This window comes from Rhinatrema bivittatum, chromosome 8 (genome assembly GCF_901001135.1).
Source record: "Rhinatrema bivittatum chromosome 8, aRhiBiv1.1, whole genome shotgun sequence".
NCBI classification, from domain to species: domain Eukaryota; kingdom Metazoa; phylum Chordata; class Amphibia; order Gymnophiona; family Rhinatrematidae; genus Rhinatrema; species Rhinatrema bivittatum.
In genome coordinates, this window is record NC_042622.1 from 158,190,051 (window position 1) to 158,208,540 (window position 18,490).

Consider the following 18,490-nt stretch of genomic DNA (forward strand, 5'->3'; position numbering starts at 1 on the left):
GCATGGCAATTTCTTATGTTCTTAACTAAGCAACGATAAGGGTGACTGAGTTCTCAAATGTAAATGACTCAGATATTACTAGATTGTCCAGTCTTTGCAGAATCTTTGCAGAATTTAATCTGTTGTGCACCAAAAATCTTTTGATTGCCAAAAGGCAAATGGAGACAATCCCAAATGTCTCAGCTCAAGTAGATGCCACTGGCACAAAATACTGAATGTCATCCGCATAAAACCAGTATTCCACTAGCAATCCAGCCAACAATTTGCAAAGGGAAACCATATATAAATTAAAAAGAGTAGCAGAGAAGGCAGAGCCTTGTGGGGCCACCAGTCTTTAGGAACTTCTACATTGAATGGTCATCAGCAATGGATACCCTGAAAGATCTATCAGACAGGTACGAGGAAATTATGGCCATAATTTAGTAAGTTGAGCTCCATTCGAAGTCTGTCCAAACAACTACTGCATTGTAATTGCTCCAATCTAGAGGGTTACAGTGTAAAGCAAGGTCCCCCCTGACCAATTACCTGAAGATAGGCAAGAGCTAGTTACTTACTCTGACATTGATCCAGCTGAAGGCCAGCCATGCAGGTGAGAAGATTATCACATGCCCCAGTAATAGGATTACAGGGCATGTTATCAGGGCATTCAAAGCATGCAGAGCTGCACTTCACCCCAAAGAATCCAGGGGCACAAGCTGAGGAAGGGCACAATACATAGAGAATTCATCAATCATTTAATCAAACAACTTGTTACCTTTAAATAAGGATGAGATGGTACTTGCTTTGCATTATTCACCAGCGATAATGAAAGAACCTTTGTGGATATTTTACTGAATCATTCCATTTTACAGAAGAAAATGGAGGTACAGCTAGAGCTGTGTGTGGGATTCTCAGTACTAGAATAGCAGAGAGTACTGAAGAAAAGGACTAAAGAGCATTGGTGGTAAGGACTGTGTATGGACCTTAGTACTGTAAAGGTAAAATTAGAATCTTACCTGCTAACTTTTCTTGAGCGCTGCCAGAACAGTCCAGACTTGTGGGATTTGTCCTTCCTAACAGCAGATAGAGGCAGAGGTCAAAAACCTTGCACTGATGTTCCTCTTCCCTATATAGTCTGGTACGGCAGAGAAAGTCATCAGGTGACACTTGCCCAAGCTAGTGACTGACAGGGATGTGCATTTGTTTAAAATGAATGGCCTATCCATGATGCATATACTATATTCACTTGATTCATTTGCCCCCCAAAAACATATGAGCAAATCCCACAAATGAAACATATGTCATTTGTTTAACTTTCCTCATTGAAAAGCATTGGCTGCATTGAAAAGATAGAGTCTGAGGCTGGGCAGGTCATGTGGGAGTTTCCAGAGCAACCAGCCCTGATGCCTATGACTCATGTGTCAGGTGAGAGGAGAACCTGGATCTGTTGTCAAGGAAACCAGACTGACAAAGCAAGGGAACATATCAGAGGGAAGCATTTTTCTAAATCAGCAAATCACTGAACTTTCCATCCTTCTTATTGTATTCCATAACTGTTTCAGCTTGCAGTTGGATTCTGTCTCTCATTCATGGAGTATGCATCCTGCTTTGCTGTTGTGTGTGAATTCTGTATTTACTACAATCTTCTGATTTGTTCAAGATTAGAACATTCCAACTTTTCTAATCCTGTTAGCTACTGTTGAACTGTGGGAAGGCACTGCAGCCTGCCTGCCTGGCAGTGAATCTTTTTGCAGTGATTTATTAAATTTTAAACTTGTTACTAACTAATGTAATACAATGAAGAAGAAATATGTGGCAGACAATTTACTGGTCAATATTAGTTACAATAGACTTTTGGTAAGTGCATACAATTACAAATGTATCACAAAGTATTGCATTGAATGTACATTTCTAAAACAATGGTACACACAGAAAAAGCAAAGAATGGTATAATGCTGTACTATTTGTGTGAGTACTGGTAAAACAGCAGCACAGTGAGTGAACTAGTAGTAAATGTAGTAACAAAATAAATCCACAAAGTGGCTGGCTGATACCTGTGGTGGTAACTGGCAAGGACCTACTGTACTTTTTGTGGATGCACTATCTAACTGACACAGTGCAGGTGGTGTAAACAGCACACATAAATTGAAATACAATGAAGAAATGTGTGGCAGACAATTTACTGGTCAATATTAGTTACAATAGACTTTTGGTAAGTGCATACAATCACAAATGTATCACAAAGTATTGCATTGAATGTACATTTCTAAAACAATGGTACACATAATAGTACCAGCATTGTAGCTGAGCTGTACCACAGAATCCCTCATAGAGAGGCTGTTATAACTCTCTTTCTCTAGGTCTGTGTCAGTTAGATAGTGCATCCACAAAAAGCAGCAGCATGCCCTTCAATATTCACCTGGGGATGGTAGCAGTAGTAGTCAGGGACCCCCTTCTGCAAGACAGAGAACACTAATCTATGAAAAGGGGAAAAGTGTCCTCAAGCTCCTTCCAAGAATTCAGCTCATTCTACCAGTCAGCTGGCAGACCAACAGCAGCAGTCCCCAACTAAGGCTAAGAAGCGACAGCTCTCAATGGAGGAAATGAGGTGGTGTTCAATGGCAATGTCCCGAGGAAAGAGGCAGGCAGTATCCAAAGTGGTGACAAGGACCATTGTTGAGATGATTGCTTTAGACAATCAGCCCCTGCAGGTCATTGAGAAAATGGGACTCAGGTGTTTGTTGTAGCTTCTAGCGCCAAACTATAAAGTACCCTCCAGGACTATTTTCAGCAGAAAGGTCATCCCCGGTTTGTACAAACATTGTCAAAGCCATGTGCAGGAGCTGCTGGTGAAGGCACAGGGGAGCAATGTGCATTTCACAAGTGACATATGGACATCCATAAACACCTCACACTCCTTCCTCTCTGACAGCACACTTGTGGGATCTGGCTGAGGTAGGGGCAGGCAGCAGCTCCACAGGGGCCTGATAACAGGATACAGGTGGGCTTTGCTGCACACTTACCTGGCAGATGGTTTCCATAACTCTGCCAATATTTTAACAGTGCTTCAAGAAATGCTAGAGGGCTGGCAGCAGGATCAGAGAGCCAGAAGTCTAAACGCAGGGTTATTTATCACTGACAATGGCTCTAATATGGTCAAGGCAGTATCCAACGGTAGATATCAGGTATATGACACTTCACTCACACACTGCACCTAGCAGTGAAGGAGGCCCTGGGGCTGGGGTCCAGGGATCCAGAGCATGTGTATCTGCATGGCTTACTAAAGAAGTGTAGAAAAACAGCTGGACCCTTCCACTGAAGCATGAAGGTGGGTGACCTTCTCTGTGAAAACCAGGAGGAATTAGATATTCCTCACAAGCATCTCATTAGAGATATGGGTATCCGTTAGAATTCAACCTACATGATGCTGCAGAGACTAGTAGAGCAGCAGACACTCCTGCAAGATCTGTCTCTGGAAATGAAGATATGTATATAGGCTCCCCTAGAGCATCATGACTGGTCAGTTATGAGACAACTTGTGAAAATCCTGAAACCCTTTAAGAACGCTACAGAGGCACTGAGTGCTACAAGCCCCACCTTGGGAGATGTCATCCCGACAGTAAACATCCTGTTAGAAAAGTTGGAGGGCTTTCAACAAGAAGAGGGAATGAGAGGTAAAGTGCTGTGCTGTTTGATGTCCTTGGAAAAGCAGGTAACAGAGAAACTAGGACCTCTGACAAGAAACCCCACATACATGCTCGCTGCATTATGTACTCGTCATGTGAAAAGGAGACTTGCACTGGAGGCCAAAAATCTGACACATATAAGAGCATGCTGACAGAGGAGGTCTGTCAAATAGAGTGCCAGAGGTTGAGGAGGAGGAGGGATGTAGTTCAGGAAGAAACACCATCATTGGCCATGTCAGACCATAGTGCTAGTTAGAGCTGCACCCTGATATCGCCAACTAGCACACCCTCCACAGGAAAACTGAAATAATCCTCACTTCTGTCCCATGCAATCACTAAAGCAGTTAGGAAGAAAGATTCACGTCCAATACCACCAAAGGAGATGGCAATTCAAATCTCAGTAACATGATATCTCATTGAGACCATCAAGGATATGGAGCCAGATCTGCCTGCATATTGCCCTCACAAGTCAAGCATATGGCCAGACCTAGCAAGAGTGACTCAGCACTATCTCACTTGTCCACCACGTGTCCCCAAGCAAAAGAGTGTTTTCCATGACATGAGACATCATAAACCCTCATCATTCCAGGCTGTCACCACACTTGATGGAGAAGCTAGTGTTCCTTAAAATTAATCTGCCTTTGTAGGTCTTTCCAGATTTGCCATGCAAGTGGCAAGATGAATGCAAGGAACATGAAGGTCCTGTAGCTGCTGGATGCTCTGTCTTTCTGCCTGCTGTGCCTCAATAACATCAATGGGGCCTAAATCCAGCATCAAGAAACATTCAGGGACTGTGATTGACTAACTGCATCTGCCTGCTCTCTCCGCATCATCATCAATTGGACCACACTTCAATAATCACATTGCCTCCATGTCCAGATTTTACACCTTGATATTCTTAACTTCTTTCTGCCTGTATCTTCCTGGCATACTCCACTCTTACACTTTGAGGACTTCTTGCCAATCTGGGATGTTGTTATTCACCTATGCTTTTGACTTCTTTATCATGATTCCACTCTTTCTGATTCTTGGTTCCCTTATCTTTACCTTGGGATTTTTTCTGCCAGATTTTCTGCTTCATTCCCCCTTCTTGTTACCTTAGGGTCCTGATGCCACTTTTGGTGACTCTTTGCCTCTCATGATGCCATCAACGGTTCATGATATTATTGCTGGTAGCCATCCTCTTTCTAAACCTTGAGGTGTTCTTCCTCCTTTTACTACTTCTTAGCTTCACTTACATTGCATTAGAGAACTTCCAATCCCATAAGCCTCGTAGCCTTTTGCGGATCCTTAGACTACTTTATACCACATTTTTTATGCCACTTTGCCATGTTCTACAGTACCATGTGGCTCTTTCCCCTTTTGATGATTTCTTCTCCCAAGTTTCTTTACAACTGACATAAAAAAATCACTATTCTAGAGCCTATTATAGACTGTAGTAATTCCCCCATATGTTTTAATGGAAAATGAATGAAACTAATACAAAAAAAAAAGTTTGTTTTTAAACTAATGAAATAAATATGGGGCCCAATGAGATGAACAAACCAAAACAAATTATTTTCTTCTGTATATCCCTGAGTTCCCCTGGAAAATCTTTAAAAAAATCTTAACCAGGTGGCCAAACACAGAGGTTGTAAATCTTACATAGCTGAAATAAGATAGTTAAAGGGAGAACTTACTGTTAAATCTCATGAGATAGAGAAGGCCTTTGTAGAATACTTTACTGAACTTTACAAAGTGTCTAGTGAGTGCCCTGTGCCTGAGATTCATAGGTTTCTGGATAATCTGGATTTACTTTCCTTGCCTGAGGCCCAATGGGAAATGCTGGCTGAGCCTATCTCATTACTGGAATTATAGGCTGCTGTTAAAGCTTTACCAAGTGGAAAGTGCCCGGGCCTGGATGGATACTCTATTAATATTTTCAAAAAATCCCTGTTGCATGTTTCTCATTATCTTCTGATGGCAATTAATGTGGTGGGCAAAGCGGAACAATTACTGGGCACCATGGCCAATGCTAACATATCACTCATCCATAAAAAGGGGAAGGATGCCCTGGAGTGTGGGTCTTATAGGCCGATATCTTTACTTAGCTCAGACATATAAATACTTGCTAAGGTGTTACAGCTCTGCCTTGAGACTTTGCTCCCACATCTGGTACACCGTGACCAAGCTGGATTTGTGAAGGGATGGAATTCCACATCCATTACTAGGAGGTTGTTTAATCTTCTGCATTTGGCCAAAGAGAAGGGCATGTCGGGGGATGTTATTTTGCTAGATGCTGAAAAGGCATTTGACTGCCTAACTTGATCTTTTTTATTTGTGGACATGGATAGAGCTGGTATACCCACTCAATTTTTTGCCTGGGTTAAGGCTATGTATGAGAAACTGAGTGCTCTTGAATATCAATGGCTCTCTTTCCCCCTTTTGTGACATTGCTAGAGGTATAAGGCAAGGCTGCCCGCTTTCTCCCCTGCTTTTTGACTTGGCTATGGAACCCCTGGCAGCTGCTATTAGACAGCACTCTGATATCTCTGGGTTTCGATTGGGGACAGGGCTCATAAAAGTTCCCTCTATGCAGATGATGTGCTGATCTATATGACATCCCCTAAAACATGTGGGCCATTTTGTTTAGACCTCCTGTCGTTGTATGACTCTTTGGTGGGGTATAAAGTTAATTTTGAAAAATCTGAAATGTTCTTGCTAGACCCAAAGATGATAGTTCTAGAATCTCTTAGGGGTTTCCGGGTGGTTGGTATTGGTTTCAATAACTTGGGATTTTTGTTTCAAGGGCTTTCGAAGATCTTTTTGCCAAGAACTATATCCCTTTAATATCCCAAATAAAACAAAAAATGCAGACTTGGAAATATTTAACCATTTCCAGGATGGGCAGAATCAATCTATCAAAATGACCCTGCTTCCAAAACCTTTATATCTATTCCAGCATGTGCCATGTTCCGTGCCTATTAGCATGTTTATTGATTTGAATAAATGTATTCTGAAATTTATTTGGCAAGATAAACAAGCCCGGATAGGGCTGAGATGTCTCTGATTACCCAAATTGCAGGGAGGCATGGCTCTGTCTCACCTTTGGATATATAATTGGGCAGCCAGACTTATCTTTTTGAAAGCCTGGTCGGGAGCCCGAGAGAAATCTTGGCTGCACCTGGAAAAGTTTCAGGCTGAAGCAGTTAACTTATAAGTATTGCCCTTTTTGCCACGAGACTCGCCTAATAGTAGAAGAGACTGTAGGAAAAGCCCCATGAGAGCTCATACCATTCAAATATGGCATCAGGTACTTAGGTTTTTAGGGCGAATGGATGATGATGTCTCCCTTATTGCTCCTATATATGAAAATCATAATTTTTCTGCCTGCACATTTTCTTCAACCATTAAGGAATGGCGAGATAATGGCTTTGTCTATGTTGCCCAACTTTGGAATGAGTTGGGGTTTGTTACCTATCAGTCTCTTTGTGATGATTATGATTTACCGCCCCCCCCCCCCCCATTCTCGTGCTTATCTTCAACTAAGGGGGGCATAAGAGAGTAAATTTGATTTGATTAAGGTGCTGCGTGAACTTGATGGGCTATAGACTTTCATGAGTGATCCTGATGCTTATGAGAAGGGTGTTTCCCTCATATTTGGGTACTTGCCAGGTTCTTATGGCCTGGATTGGCCACTGTTGGAAACAGGATGCTGGGCTTGATGGACCCTTGGTCTGACCCAGTATGGCATGCCCTTATGTTCTTATGTTCTTATATATAAGGGCATTCATTTTAGTAAATATGGGAAAGAATCACTGCAATTTATAGTAGATGCGTGGAGTAGGGATGTGAATCGTTTTTCAACGATTAAAATTATCGTCCGATAATGTTAATATCTTCTTAAATCGTTATAGAACACGATACAATAGAAATTCTAACGATTTATCGTTAAAAATCGTTAAATCATGTTAGTGCGCACTAAATCGAGTTAGTGCGCACTAACTCCCCGTTAGTGCGCACTAACTTGATTTAGTGCGCACTAACTGAAAATGATACAAATAAACACTTTCCAGGTCACTGAAGGTCAGTTAGGAATGAATATGTGTTCCTATTGGCTGGCTGCCCTCTTATCTATTGATGTTACCAAGGTTACCACTGAGGTGATGGTTGGGGGGATGGGAAATGGAACTGGAAACTAACGAACACCAACAGAAAATGAAACAAAGTGTTCACACTTCCCAGGTCAGTAAAGGTCACTTAGGAATGAATATGTATGTATGTATTCCTATTGGCTGGCTGTGCTCTTATCTATTGATGTTACCAAGGCTAACACTGAGGTAATGGTTGGGGGGATGTGAAATGGAAACAGTTGGAAGCTTGACAAAAAAAGTAATGTAATGATCAGCACTCACGTGACTAGAACTTGTTTGTTTATTATTTTTGTTAGCAGGCACCTGAAATGCTAGTGCATGTTGAATTTGCCAATCACTGTGCATTTTAGAAAGGTGGTCCTGGCTGGAACTGTACACAGTTCAAATATATGTAATTGATTGTTGGTAAGTGTATTTTTTAAGTAGCCACACTGGCACAAGTATGTTTACTTTTCCTCCTACTTAACTCACTAGCTCAGCTTTGTAAGAAGGGCTTCTCTGCTTGTGTGTTGTTTTTGTTTGGTGTGAGGAGAGCAGAAACATCAGATCTTTATTCAATCTACTACAGTCATCTCTTACAGTGCCCTATCCCTATTAATACCAGGAGTGTTGTGATCTTCCTGCACACAGTGCCCTAACCCTGATACCAGTCTGAGACAGCTCCCTCCCTGCATTACTAGTGAGAGGCTGGCTTCACAGACAGGGGGGAGCTGCCTGACCCTCACTCCTGACTTCCCCCATGTCCCAGCTAGTGAATGGTGTGTGGGTGGGGGGGGGGGGGGGGGGAGGAGGATGGTGAAGTCTGAGACAGCTCCCTCCCTGCATTACTAGTGAGAGGCTGGCTTCACAGACAGGGGGGAGTTGCCTGACCCTCACTCCTGACTTCCCCCATGTCCCAGCTAGTGAATGGTGTGTGGGTGAGGGGGGGGGGGGAGGATGGTGAAGTCTGAGACAGCTCCCTCCCTGCATTACTAGTGAGAGGCTGGCTTCACAGACAGGGGGGAGCTGCCTGACCCTCACTCCTGACTTCCCCCATGTCCCAGCTAGTGAATGGTGTGTGGGTGAGGGGGGGGGGGGGGAGGAGGATGGTGAAGTCTGAGACAGCTCCCTCCCTGCATTACTAGTGAGAGGCTGGCTTCACAGACAGGGGGGAGCTGCCTGACCCTCACTCCTGACTTCCCCCATGTCCCAGCTAGTGAATGGTGTGTGGGTGAGGGGGGGGGGGAGGATGGTGAAGTCTGAGACAGCTCCCTCCCTGCATTACTAGTGAGAGGCTGGCTTCACAGACAGGGGGGAGCTGCCTGACCCTCACTCCTGACTTTCCCCATGTCCCAGCTAGTGAATGGTGTGTGGGTGAGGGAGGGGGGGGAGGATGGTGAAGTCTGAGACAGCTCCCTCCCTGCATTACTAGTGAGAGGCTGGCTTCACAGACAGGGGGGAGCTGCCTGACCCTCACTCCTGACTTCCCCCATGACCCAGCTAGTGAATGGTGTGTGGGTGAGGGGGGGGGGGGGGGAGGATGGTGAAGTCTGAGACAGCTCCCTCCCTGCATTACTAGTGAGAGGCTGGCTTCACAGACAGGGGGGAGCTGCCTGACCCTCACTCCTGACTTCCCCCATGTCCCAGCTAGTGAATGGTGTGTGGGTGAGGGGGGGGGGGGGGAGGAGGATGGTGAAGTCTGAGACAGCTCCCCCCCTGCATTACTAGTGAGAGGCTGGCTTCACAGACAGGGGGGAGCTGCCTGACCCTCACTCCTGACTTCCCCCATGTCCCAGCTAGTGAATGGTGTGTGGGTGAGGGGGGGGGGGAGGATGGTGTAGTCTGAGACAGTTCCCTCCCTGCATTACTAGTGAGAGGCTGGCTTCACAGACAGGGGGGAGCTGCCTGACCCTCACTCCTGACTTCCCCCATGTCCCAGCTAGTGAATGGTGTGTGGGTGAGGGGGGGGGGAGGATGGTGAAGTCTGAGACAGCTCCCTCCCTGCATTACTAGTGAGAGGCTGGCTTCACAGACAGGGGGGAGCTGCCTGACCCTCACTCAAGCAGAGAAGCCCTTCTTACAAAGCTGAGCTAGTGAGTTAAGTAGGAGGAAAAGTAAACATACTTGTGCCAGTGTGGCTACTTAAAAAATACACTTACCAACAATCAATTACATATATTTGAACTGTGTACAGTTCCAGCCAGGACCACCTTTCTAAAATGCACAGTGATTGGCAAATTCAACATGCACGTGTCTGCTAACAAAAATAATAAACAAAGAAGTTCTAGTCACGTGAGTGCTGATCATCACATTACTTTTTTTGTCAAGCTTCCAACTGTTTCCATTTCACATCCCCCCAACCATTACCTCAGTGGTAACCTTGGTAACATCAATAGATAAGAGCACAGCCAGCCAATAGGAATACATATTCATTCCTAAGTGACCTTTACTGACCTGGGAAGTGTGAACACTTTGTTTCATTTTCTGTTGGTGTTCATGAGTTTCCAGTTCCATTTCCCATCCCCCCAACCATCACCTCAGTGGTAACCTTGGTAACATCAATAGATAAGAGGGCTGCCAGCCAATAGGAACACATATTCATTCCTAACTGACCTTCAGTGACCTGGAAAGTGTCTATTTGTATCATTTTGAGTTAGTGCGCACTAACTCGAGTTAGTGCGCACTAATCGGAAAAAACGATTTTTAACGATTTTTCAACGAAATAATCGTGCCAAACACGATTTTCTTCTCCTGCCACACGATTTCTATCGTTAAGACGATATGGAAAACGATTCACATCTCTAGCGTGGAGTACTGATTTCAACTTAACGCTTGATCATAGGGCCTGGAAGTGTGTATGGAATTTAGCACATCTTATTTCTATCTGTGCTAAAAGGACTGAATTGATGGTTAAACTGTTGAATAAAATCTGTCGTATTCCTATCTTTTTTTCTAAATGTTTTCCAAACGTTGTGGTTCTAAGCTGGAGTGGGTGCAGTCAGACGGGTTCTTTTATTCACATGTGGTGGTACTGCCCAGTGGTTAGTAATTTCAGGAAGCAAGTCACTCAGGAAGTTGTGGATATTCTAGGGGTCCCTGTCCAGATGACTCCTGAATTGGGTTTACTGAGTCACTGACATAATTCATTGATACCAGTTAAATATAGAGCATTGGCAGGACAGCTGCTTTTAGCAGCTAGGTTCACTGTGGCCACCTTTTGGAAGACCAGCCCTAACATTGAATACTGGAGGTCACAAATTAGAAATATCGCTGACAGTGAGTTGTTACACTTTGACTTCAAGAATGAGCATGCAAAATACGTCTGTATTTGGGGTCGAAATCATGAATATTTGGAAGATGCTTAATTGCTGTTTTTGTGTGCCTTAGTATGTATGGTGGGGGAATTTCAGCTGTCATGTCTATGCTGATTTTATAATTTGTAATTCAGTTTATTCTTTCTACTTGTTTTCTTATGGAGATCCTATTCCTTTTGTATATTGTTTAGGAGTCTTCCTCTATTGTTTGATGTATGCCTTGAAAATCTTAATAAATAAAGAATTATATTAAAAAAAAAATCTTCACCAAAAAAAAGAAGAGAGAAAATGCAAAAGAAAAGAACTGAGCAGTATTCCTTAGGGATGTGCAGACCAAAAGTTTATGTTCATAAGTCCATAAGTCGAAAGGGGGGGTCATTTGCGGTCAATATGGACATATGGAGAATTCCATAAGTTGAGTCTATGTCCATATCTTGTCTTGGGGGGGGGGGGATTAAGGAGGGTGAGGGGTTTAAATTTTTATTTAGGATCAACAATCGCGATTTCCAACGTATTCAACATAGCTATGTTGAATACGTTGGAAATCCGATCGTTTTCGCCTCATTACTTTTTTAAGTTAAAAAAAAAAAAAAAGTTGTGTTTTACATTTAAGTTCAAAACGAATGCACACCCCTAGTATTCCTGCTTTTCTTTCTATGGGCCAAATTACCATCTGGAAATAGAGGTAGAAGCCACCTTCCATTCCCTTTTTTTTAAAATGTATCCTTCTCCCATTTTATTATTATATATTTATTTTGCATTATATTCTGTCTTTCTGGAACTTCAAAGCAAATTACATTAGGTACTGTAGAACTGTAGGTATTTCCTATCCCCAAAGGGCTTACAATCTGAGTTTGTAACTGAGGCAATGAAGGATGACAAGACTTGCCCAAGTTCACAAGGAGCAGTAATGGGATTTCAACCTTGGCTTCCCTGGTTCACAGCCCACTGCTGTAACCATTAGGCTACTCCTCCACTCCACTCCATTATAGTCAGGGTGGGCACTGGACTGGTCTGGTAGGACTCAAATAAAGGAAATTAGCAGATAAGATTCTAATTTCATGTTCCTCATCATCCTGCCAGACCAAGCCAGACTAAGGGATGTACCTGGATGTGAGTAGACAAGGACTGCTTTGAGAACCCATGTTCTGAAGGCCAGGTCCCATTTCCTCTGCAGGTCTATCCTATAGTGCTTAGTGAACTACTGCAATAATGTCCATGTTGCTGCATTACATATGTCTACCAGAGAGACTAGTCTGCACTTTGCCCAGTATGTGGCCTATGCCCTATGCCTCTGGAACTGGCTTCCCTTTAGCTATATAGGCCAAAGCTATTGACTTTTAATCTATCTAGCAATGATACCTTTGAAGCTGTTTCTTCTTCATGGGCCCCACCAAACAGAATAAAAGAGTAACTTAATTAAACAAATTTGTGGCTTTCAGATAAAGCAACAATGGCCTACATACATCTAGGAAATTTAGGCCCTTCTTCCTACCTACACATTCTTACTTGCTGAATCAGGGTAGGGAGAATTGGTTTAGAAGGAACTCTGATATCACTTTAGGCAAAAAAGATGGTACCAGCCTGATGGTGACCTTTTCTTTTGCAAAGATCAAATAGGGATCCTGGCAGGACAGTGCCTGGAGCTCCAAGATTCTCCTATCTGAACAGATAGCTACCAAAAAAAGCAAAATTGCTTACCTTGTAATAGGTGTTATCCCAGGACAGCAGGATGTAGTCCTCACATATGGGTAACGTCACCGAACGGAGCCCAGCGCGGGAAACCTTTCTGTCAAAGTTTCTAGAAACTTTTGACTGGCCCTGAGAGGCCACTGAGCATGCCCAGCATGCCATGATATTCTCTGCCACAGGTGTCTCTCTTCAGTCTCGTATGTAGCAAAAGCATTAGCAAAAATAAAATAATAAAGGTATGAGGCCCAACTCTGCGGGGTGGCAGGTGGGTTCTGTGAGGACTACATCCTGCTGTCCTGGGATAACACCTATTACAAGGTAAGCAATTTTGCTTTATCCCACGACAAGCAGGATGCTAGTCTTCACATATGGGTGAATAGCAAGCTAGAGGCTGAGTCATTCGTGGTGAAGCAACAGTAAAGTATTGTTGTTGAGAATGAGTCAGCCGAAGATCATAGTAAGTTGGTCATAGAAGGAGTTGGGATTAAACTGGAAACAAGTTCTTTAAGACAGATTGTCCATAGGCTGAATCTTGTCTTCCTTCTTTATCCAAGCAGTAATGAGCTACAAAGGTGTGAAGAGAACTCCATGTTGCGGCTTTACATATGTCAAGGATTGGCACTGAACGATAGTGTGCTACTGAAGTTGACATTGCTCTTACTGAATGTGCCTTTACTCGCCCTTGGAGAGGAAGGCCTGCTTTTTCATAGCAAAACTGTATGTAATCTGCTAGCCAATTGGACAGAGTATGTTTACCCACTGCTTTACCCGGTTTGTTTGGATCGTAGGATACAAAGAGTTGTGTGGATTGTCTCTGAACTGCAGTATGGTCTATATAAAAGGCAAGTGCACGCTTGCAGTCCAAGGTATGCAAGGCTGTTTCTCCTGGATGGGAATGAGGCCTTGGAAAGAATGTAGGTAAATTTATGGATTGATTCAAGTGGAATTCCGTAACTACTTTGGGAAGGAATTTTGGACGGAACCGCTTTGTCATGTAGGAACTCAGTATAGGGTGGATATGTTACAAGTATTTGTAACTCACTAACCCTTCTAGCTGATGTAATGGCTATGAGGAAGATAGTTTTCCAAGTGAGAAATTTAACATCACAAGAATCTATGGGTTCGAAGGGAGAGCGCATGAGTCTTGTTAATACCACATTCAGATCCCACTCTGGGACAGGTGGTCGAATTGGTGGTTTAAGGTGAGTTAAACCTCTCATAAATCTACTTACGAGAGGTTGTTTGGAAATAGGTGCATCTCTCATCTTGTTATGGTAAGCAGAGATTGCACTTAAATGTACTCTTATAGATGAAGTCTGGAGACCAGATTCCAAAAGATGGTATAAGTATTCTAGTAGAGAAGTGGTGGGGCAGGTGAAAGGATTTATGTTCTTTTCCGAGCACCACAAAGTGAATCTTTTCCATTTAGAAGAATAGTTCTTTCGTGTGGAAGGTTTACGTGAAACTATAAGAACTTGAGATATATGAGGTGAAAGATTGAGAGGTTGTAATATCAAGCTTTCAACATCCATGCTGTCAGGGATAGGGATTGAAGGTTGGGATGTCGCAACCGGCCCTGATCCTGAGTTATGAGAGTGGGAGCTACTCCCAGACGAATGGGATCTCTGACTGAGAGGTCTAGCAGTGTGGGGAACCAAACTTGTCGAGGCCAATATGGGGCTATGAGTGTCATGGACCCCTTGTCCTGTTGCAGTTTCACTAGAGTTTTGGTTATGAGCGGTATTGGAGGATACGCGTATAGTAGGCCTGAGTTCCAAGGGCAAGCAAAGGCGTCTTTGGCCGGCTGATTCTTCTGTTTGTGTAGAGAACAGAAGTTGTCCACTTTGTGATTCAGATGTGACGCAAAGAGGTCTACTGTTGGTTGTCCCCAACGTTGAAATATCCTGGTCACTACTGAGGGATCCAGGGACCACTCGTGTGGTTGGAACTGACGACTGAGTCGATCTGCCACCACATTGTGTATGCCCGCTAGATAAGTGGCCCGGAGGAACATTGAGTGGTTCAGGGCCCAGTCCCAAATCTGTGCTGCTTCTTGACAAAGGAGATACGAGCCCGTACCTCCCTGTTTGTTGACGTACCACATGGCTACTGTGTTGTCCGTTTGAATCAGAACAGTTTTGTGTGAAAGGCAGTCCTTGAACGCATGCAGTGCATAACGTATAGCTCGAAGCTCTAGAAAATTGATTTGAAAAGTTGCTTCAAGGTTTGTCCAAGTCCCTTGTGTTTGGAGATTGTCTATGTGAGCTCCCCAACCCAAGGTGGATGCATCTGTAGTTAAAATTATCTGTGGAACTGGTTGTTGAAAAGGGAGGCCTTTGCACAAGTTGTCCTTGTTTGTCCACCAACGTAGAGATGATCTTAGTTGTTGGGTCAATTGAATTGGATAGTGTAGCGGTTGAATGGCTTGGATCCATTGTGATCTTAAAGTCCATTGGGTAATCCTCATGGCGAGCCTTGCCATGGGTGTAACATGAACCGTGGAGGCCATATGACCCAGTAAGGTCAGAAACTGATGAGCTGTCACTTGTTTCTGTAAGGAGATGGATTTTGCTAGTAGAATGAGTGTGTCTGCTCGATCTACAGGTAGAATGGCCTTTGCTAGATTGGTGTTCAATTCTGCTCCTATGAATTGAAGCAGATGAGTTGGAGTGAGATGGGATTTTTGATAATTTGATAACAATGTCATACGACCCGTTTCACATAGTGAGGGCAAAAGTAGCGCCGGCGCCATTTTGAATATTGGCAATACGGCGCGAGTGCAGGAGGTCGCTCCCGGACCCCCGCTGGAATTTTGGCAAGTCTTGTGGGGGTCAGGAGGCCCCCCCAACCTGGCCAAAAGTCCCTGGGGGTCCAGCGGGGGTCCGGGAGCGATCTCCTGCACTCGTGATGTCGGGTGACAGGAACCAAAATGGCGCCGGTGCTACCTTTGCCCTGTCATACGGTAAGGGCAAAGGGCCACTGGCGCCATTTCTATTAACGCAGCCATGGCCTGAGAGCGGGAGATCGCGGGAGATTGCGCCGGGACACCCCCCCCCCCCACTGGACCCCAGGTAATTTAAAACATTTTGGGGGGGTTCGGGAGGGTGAGGGATTTGTTTTAAAGGGTCGGGGTGGGTTTTAGGGTTGTTTTGGTGTGCCGGTTTTCCCGCCCTCTCCCGATTTACGATTTTGTACGATTTAAAAAAAAACAAAATCATGACGATCAGATTTCCCTTCCCCCCCCAGCCAAAATCGATCGTTAAGACGATCGATCACACGATTCACATCCCTAGAGGTGGGACTATGTTTGCATCACAGGCCTGGAGGCTCAGCTTCACTCACCACAGTCCTGCAGTAATTTTTAATTTATTGAGTCTGAATTTCGCACAGCACTCCAGGCTTCTATTTTTCCTGTCATTGATTATTGCAATTCTCTTTACATTGGTCTTCCGTTTACTACTTTACAACCAATTCAACTACTCATTAACTCAGCTGCACGACTTCTGTCGGAAAGAAGGCGCTCATATCATATTACACCCACTTTAATTCACCTACTTTGGCTTTCCATAACTGAACGTATCAAATATAAACTTGTTATGATAATACACAAGCTTATTAACGATGACTCCTGTCCTTGGGCTAACTCCTTACTCAAATTCTATCAACCTTCTCGCTCTCTACATTCATCACAGCATTGCCTCTTGGAAGTTCCCTCACCAAAAGTTGCACTTCTCTATATCAAACGTGAATGCTCCTTCTCCATCGCAGGTCCTGACTTCTGGATCTCACTCACTCTTGAGATGCGAAAATGCAACTCTGGCAAAAACTTCAGATCTCTCCTTAAAACATTTTTTTGTTTAAATTTGATTATTTTTAATCTTTTTATTTTATATTTTGTGATGTTATATGATTTTACTTTGTTATTTTATTAACTTATTATTGCTGTTTTTTATGCCTGCTCTTTTGTAAATCGACCTGTATTGCATTAGACAATCTATAAATTTAATACATGGAAATGGAAAGCTTTATCTTTTTGCTGTATTAAGCCAGGGAATCTAGGGTCTCTGAAGAGACCCTGATACCCCATGGAAGGAAAACCAGCTTCAAAGACTGTCATTTATAGTTCCAAGGCTACCATTAGAGAAATCAACCTGATATAGTCTGTTGCCCTAGCAGCCCACTTAACTTTCCTGCTGAACCAGACTTTCCCTGCTATACCAGGCTATATATGGAAGAGGGATATCAGTGCAAAGGTTTTGATCTCTGACTCCATTTGCTCGTAGGTGGGACAAATTCCACAAGTTGGGACTGGTCTGGCAGGATGATGAGGAAGAGGAGGGTTATGGGCCAAAACTGTACAGTATTGACAGATCTGTGTATGAGTCTTAATAATGAAATAGCAAGGAGTATGATACTAGAGTGGGTATTGCACTAGCTAAACAAATAGAAAGATTAAATATTACTCACATGTCTTAAGAAAAGCATCAACACCACCAGCAGCAGCAGTGATCAATGTGGTCCCAGTAACCAATACAAATTTTCCCGCCCACAGTGTGATTCCACTGCAGTTCTTCACCTCCAGAAGGCAGGCCTCTTTAGCCGTGGACAAGGTATCAAACTTGGCATTAATGTATGTCACAGGATTCAATAAAGCACGTCCTTTATACTCCTGGAACATATCTTGTACTGTAGAAATGGAAAGCATGTCTGACAGTCATTCTTTTTCTATTAACTGCTCGTTCATGGCCTTTTTCACAACTCTTTCCCTCTACCATCAGAAAAGCAACAAGTATTAACTATTTATTTTTTATCTATATTCCACTTTTTGGAACTTCAAAGTGGATTACATTCAGGTACTGTAGATATTTCCCAATCCCAGAGGGCATACAATCTAACAAGAAGATTCATCAAGCCCTGTAGGGCTCTAACATGCATTAAACAGCATATATTGTGCGATATACTTGATATTTTACATAGCCCTGCCTAGATTCCCTCACCTATTACAATGAGCTGCTTTGCATGAGAATTGCATGCATAGATTTTGCAAATCCATACAAAACAGCTCATGACTAGGCAATCTGATGTTAATAAATTAACATGGCACACTTAGAAAGTTGGAAGCCTCATTAATTTAACTACACATCCCGAGGAAATGTTAATCTAATGCAGGAGCCTCGGGATCTTAATGCTGGTCCTGAGGCACCTGCATTAGATTTAAAGAGCCAACACTTTTAAAAAAATAACCTAAAGTATAAAAAGTGTGCTGGGGATCAAATGTGACCCCTCTTCACCCCAGGGCTGCCACTCAAAGCAACTGCGACAAGCAAATGTAAAATAAAATCCCCAATGGTTGTGCAACAATGACCCCCTCCCCCAACCCAATCATCAAGTAAGTCAAAGGTTCCCCTTCCCTCCATTAAAACATAACATTGGCCATAGATACCTCCTCGGACCCGACTCCCCAACCTCCAAAAATAAGAAAAGACCTTGTTGGTTGTCCAATGCCTGGACCTTGCTCCAGTCATGTGATAAGGGCAAGGTCAGATCAGCACCATTTTGAAAAATGGTGCCAACCAGACCCAGGGCTAGGGGCACCCCTGGCCCTTTCACTTGAGGAATTTTTAGATTATGAGGTCTGGGGGTGTGGGGGTGCAGGGGGATGGACCCCACAATAGAAACCAATGAGTCTAATAATTGGAGGATACAT

At 43.5% G+C, this 18,490-nt stretch overlaps 1 protein-coding gene across 1 annotated transcript in view; it reads right to left on the reverse strand.

The window, feature by feature from the left end:
• The window catches only part of LOC115097583, a 112,296-nt gene that overhangs the window by 71,315 nt on the left and 22,491 nt on the right, over positions 1-18,490 (reverse strand). Inside the window, exons 4-5 of the mRNA XM_029613520.1 lie at positions 17,251-17,469; positions 555-695 (exon numbers count right to left, since the gene is read on the reverse strand). Of these exons, the coding sequence (XP_029469380.1) occupies positions 555-695; positions 17,251-17,469 (360 nt within the window). The remainder of the gene's footprint in view (positions 1-554; positions 696-17,250; positions 17,470-18,490) is intronic.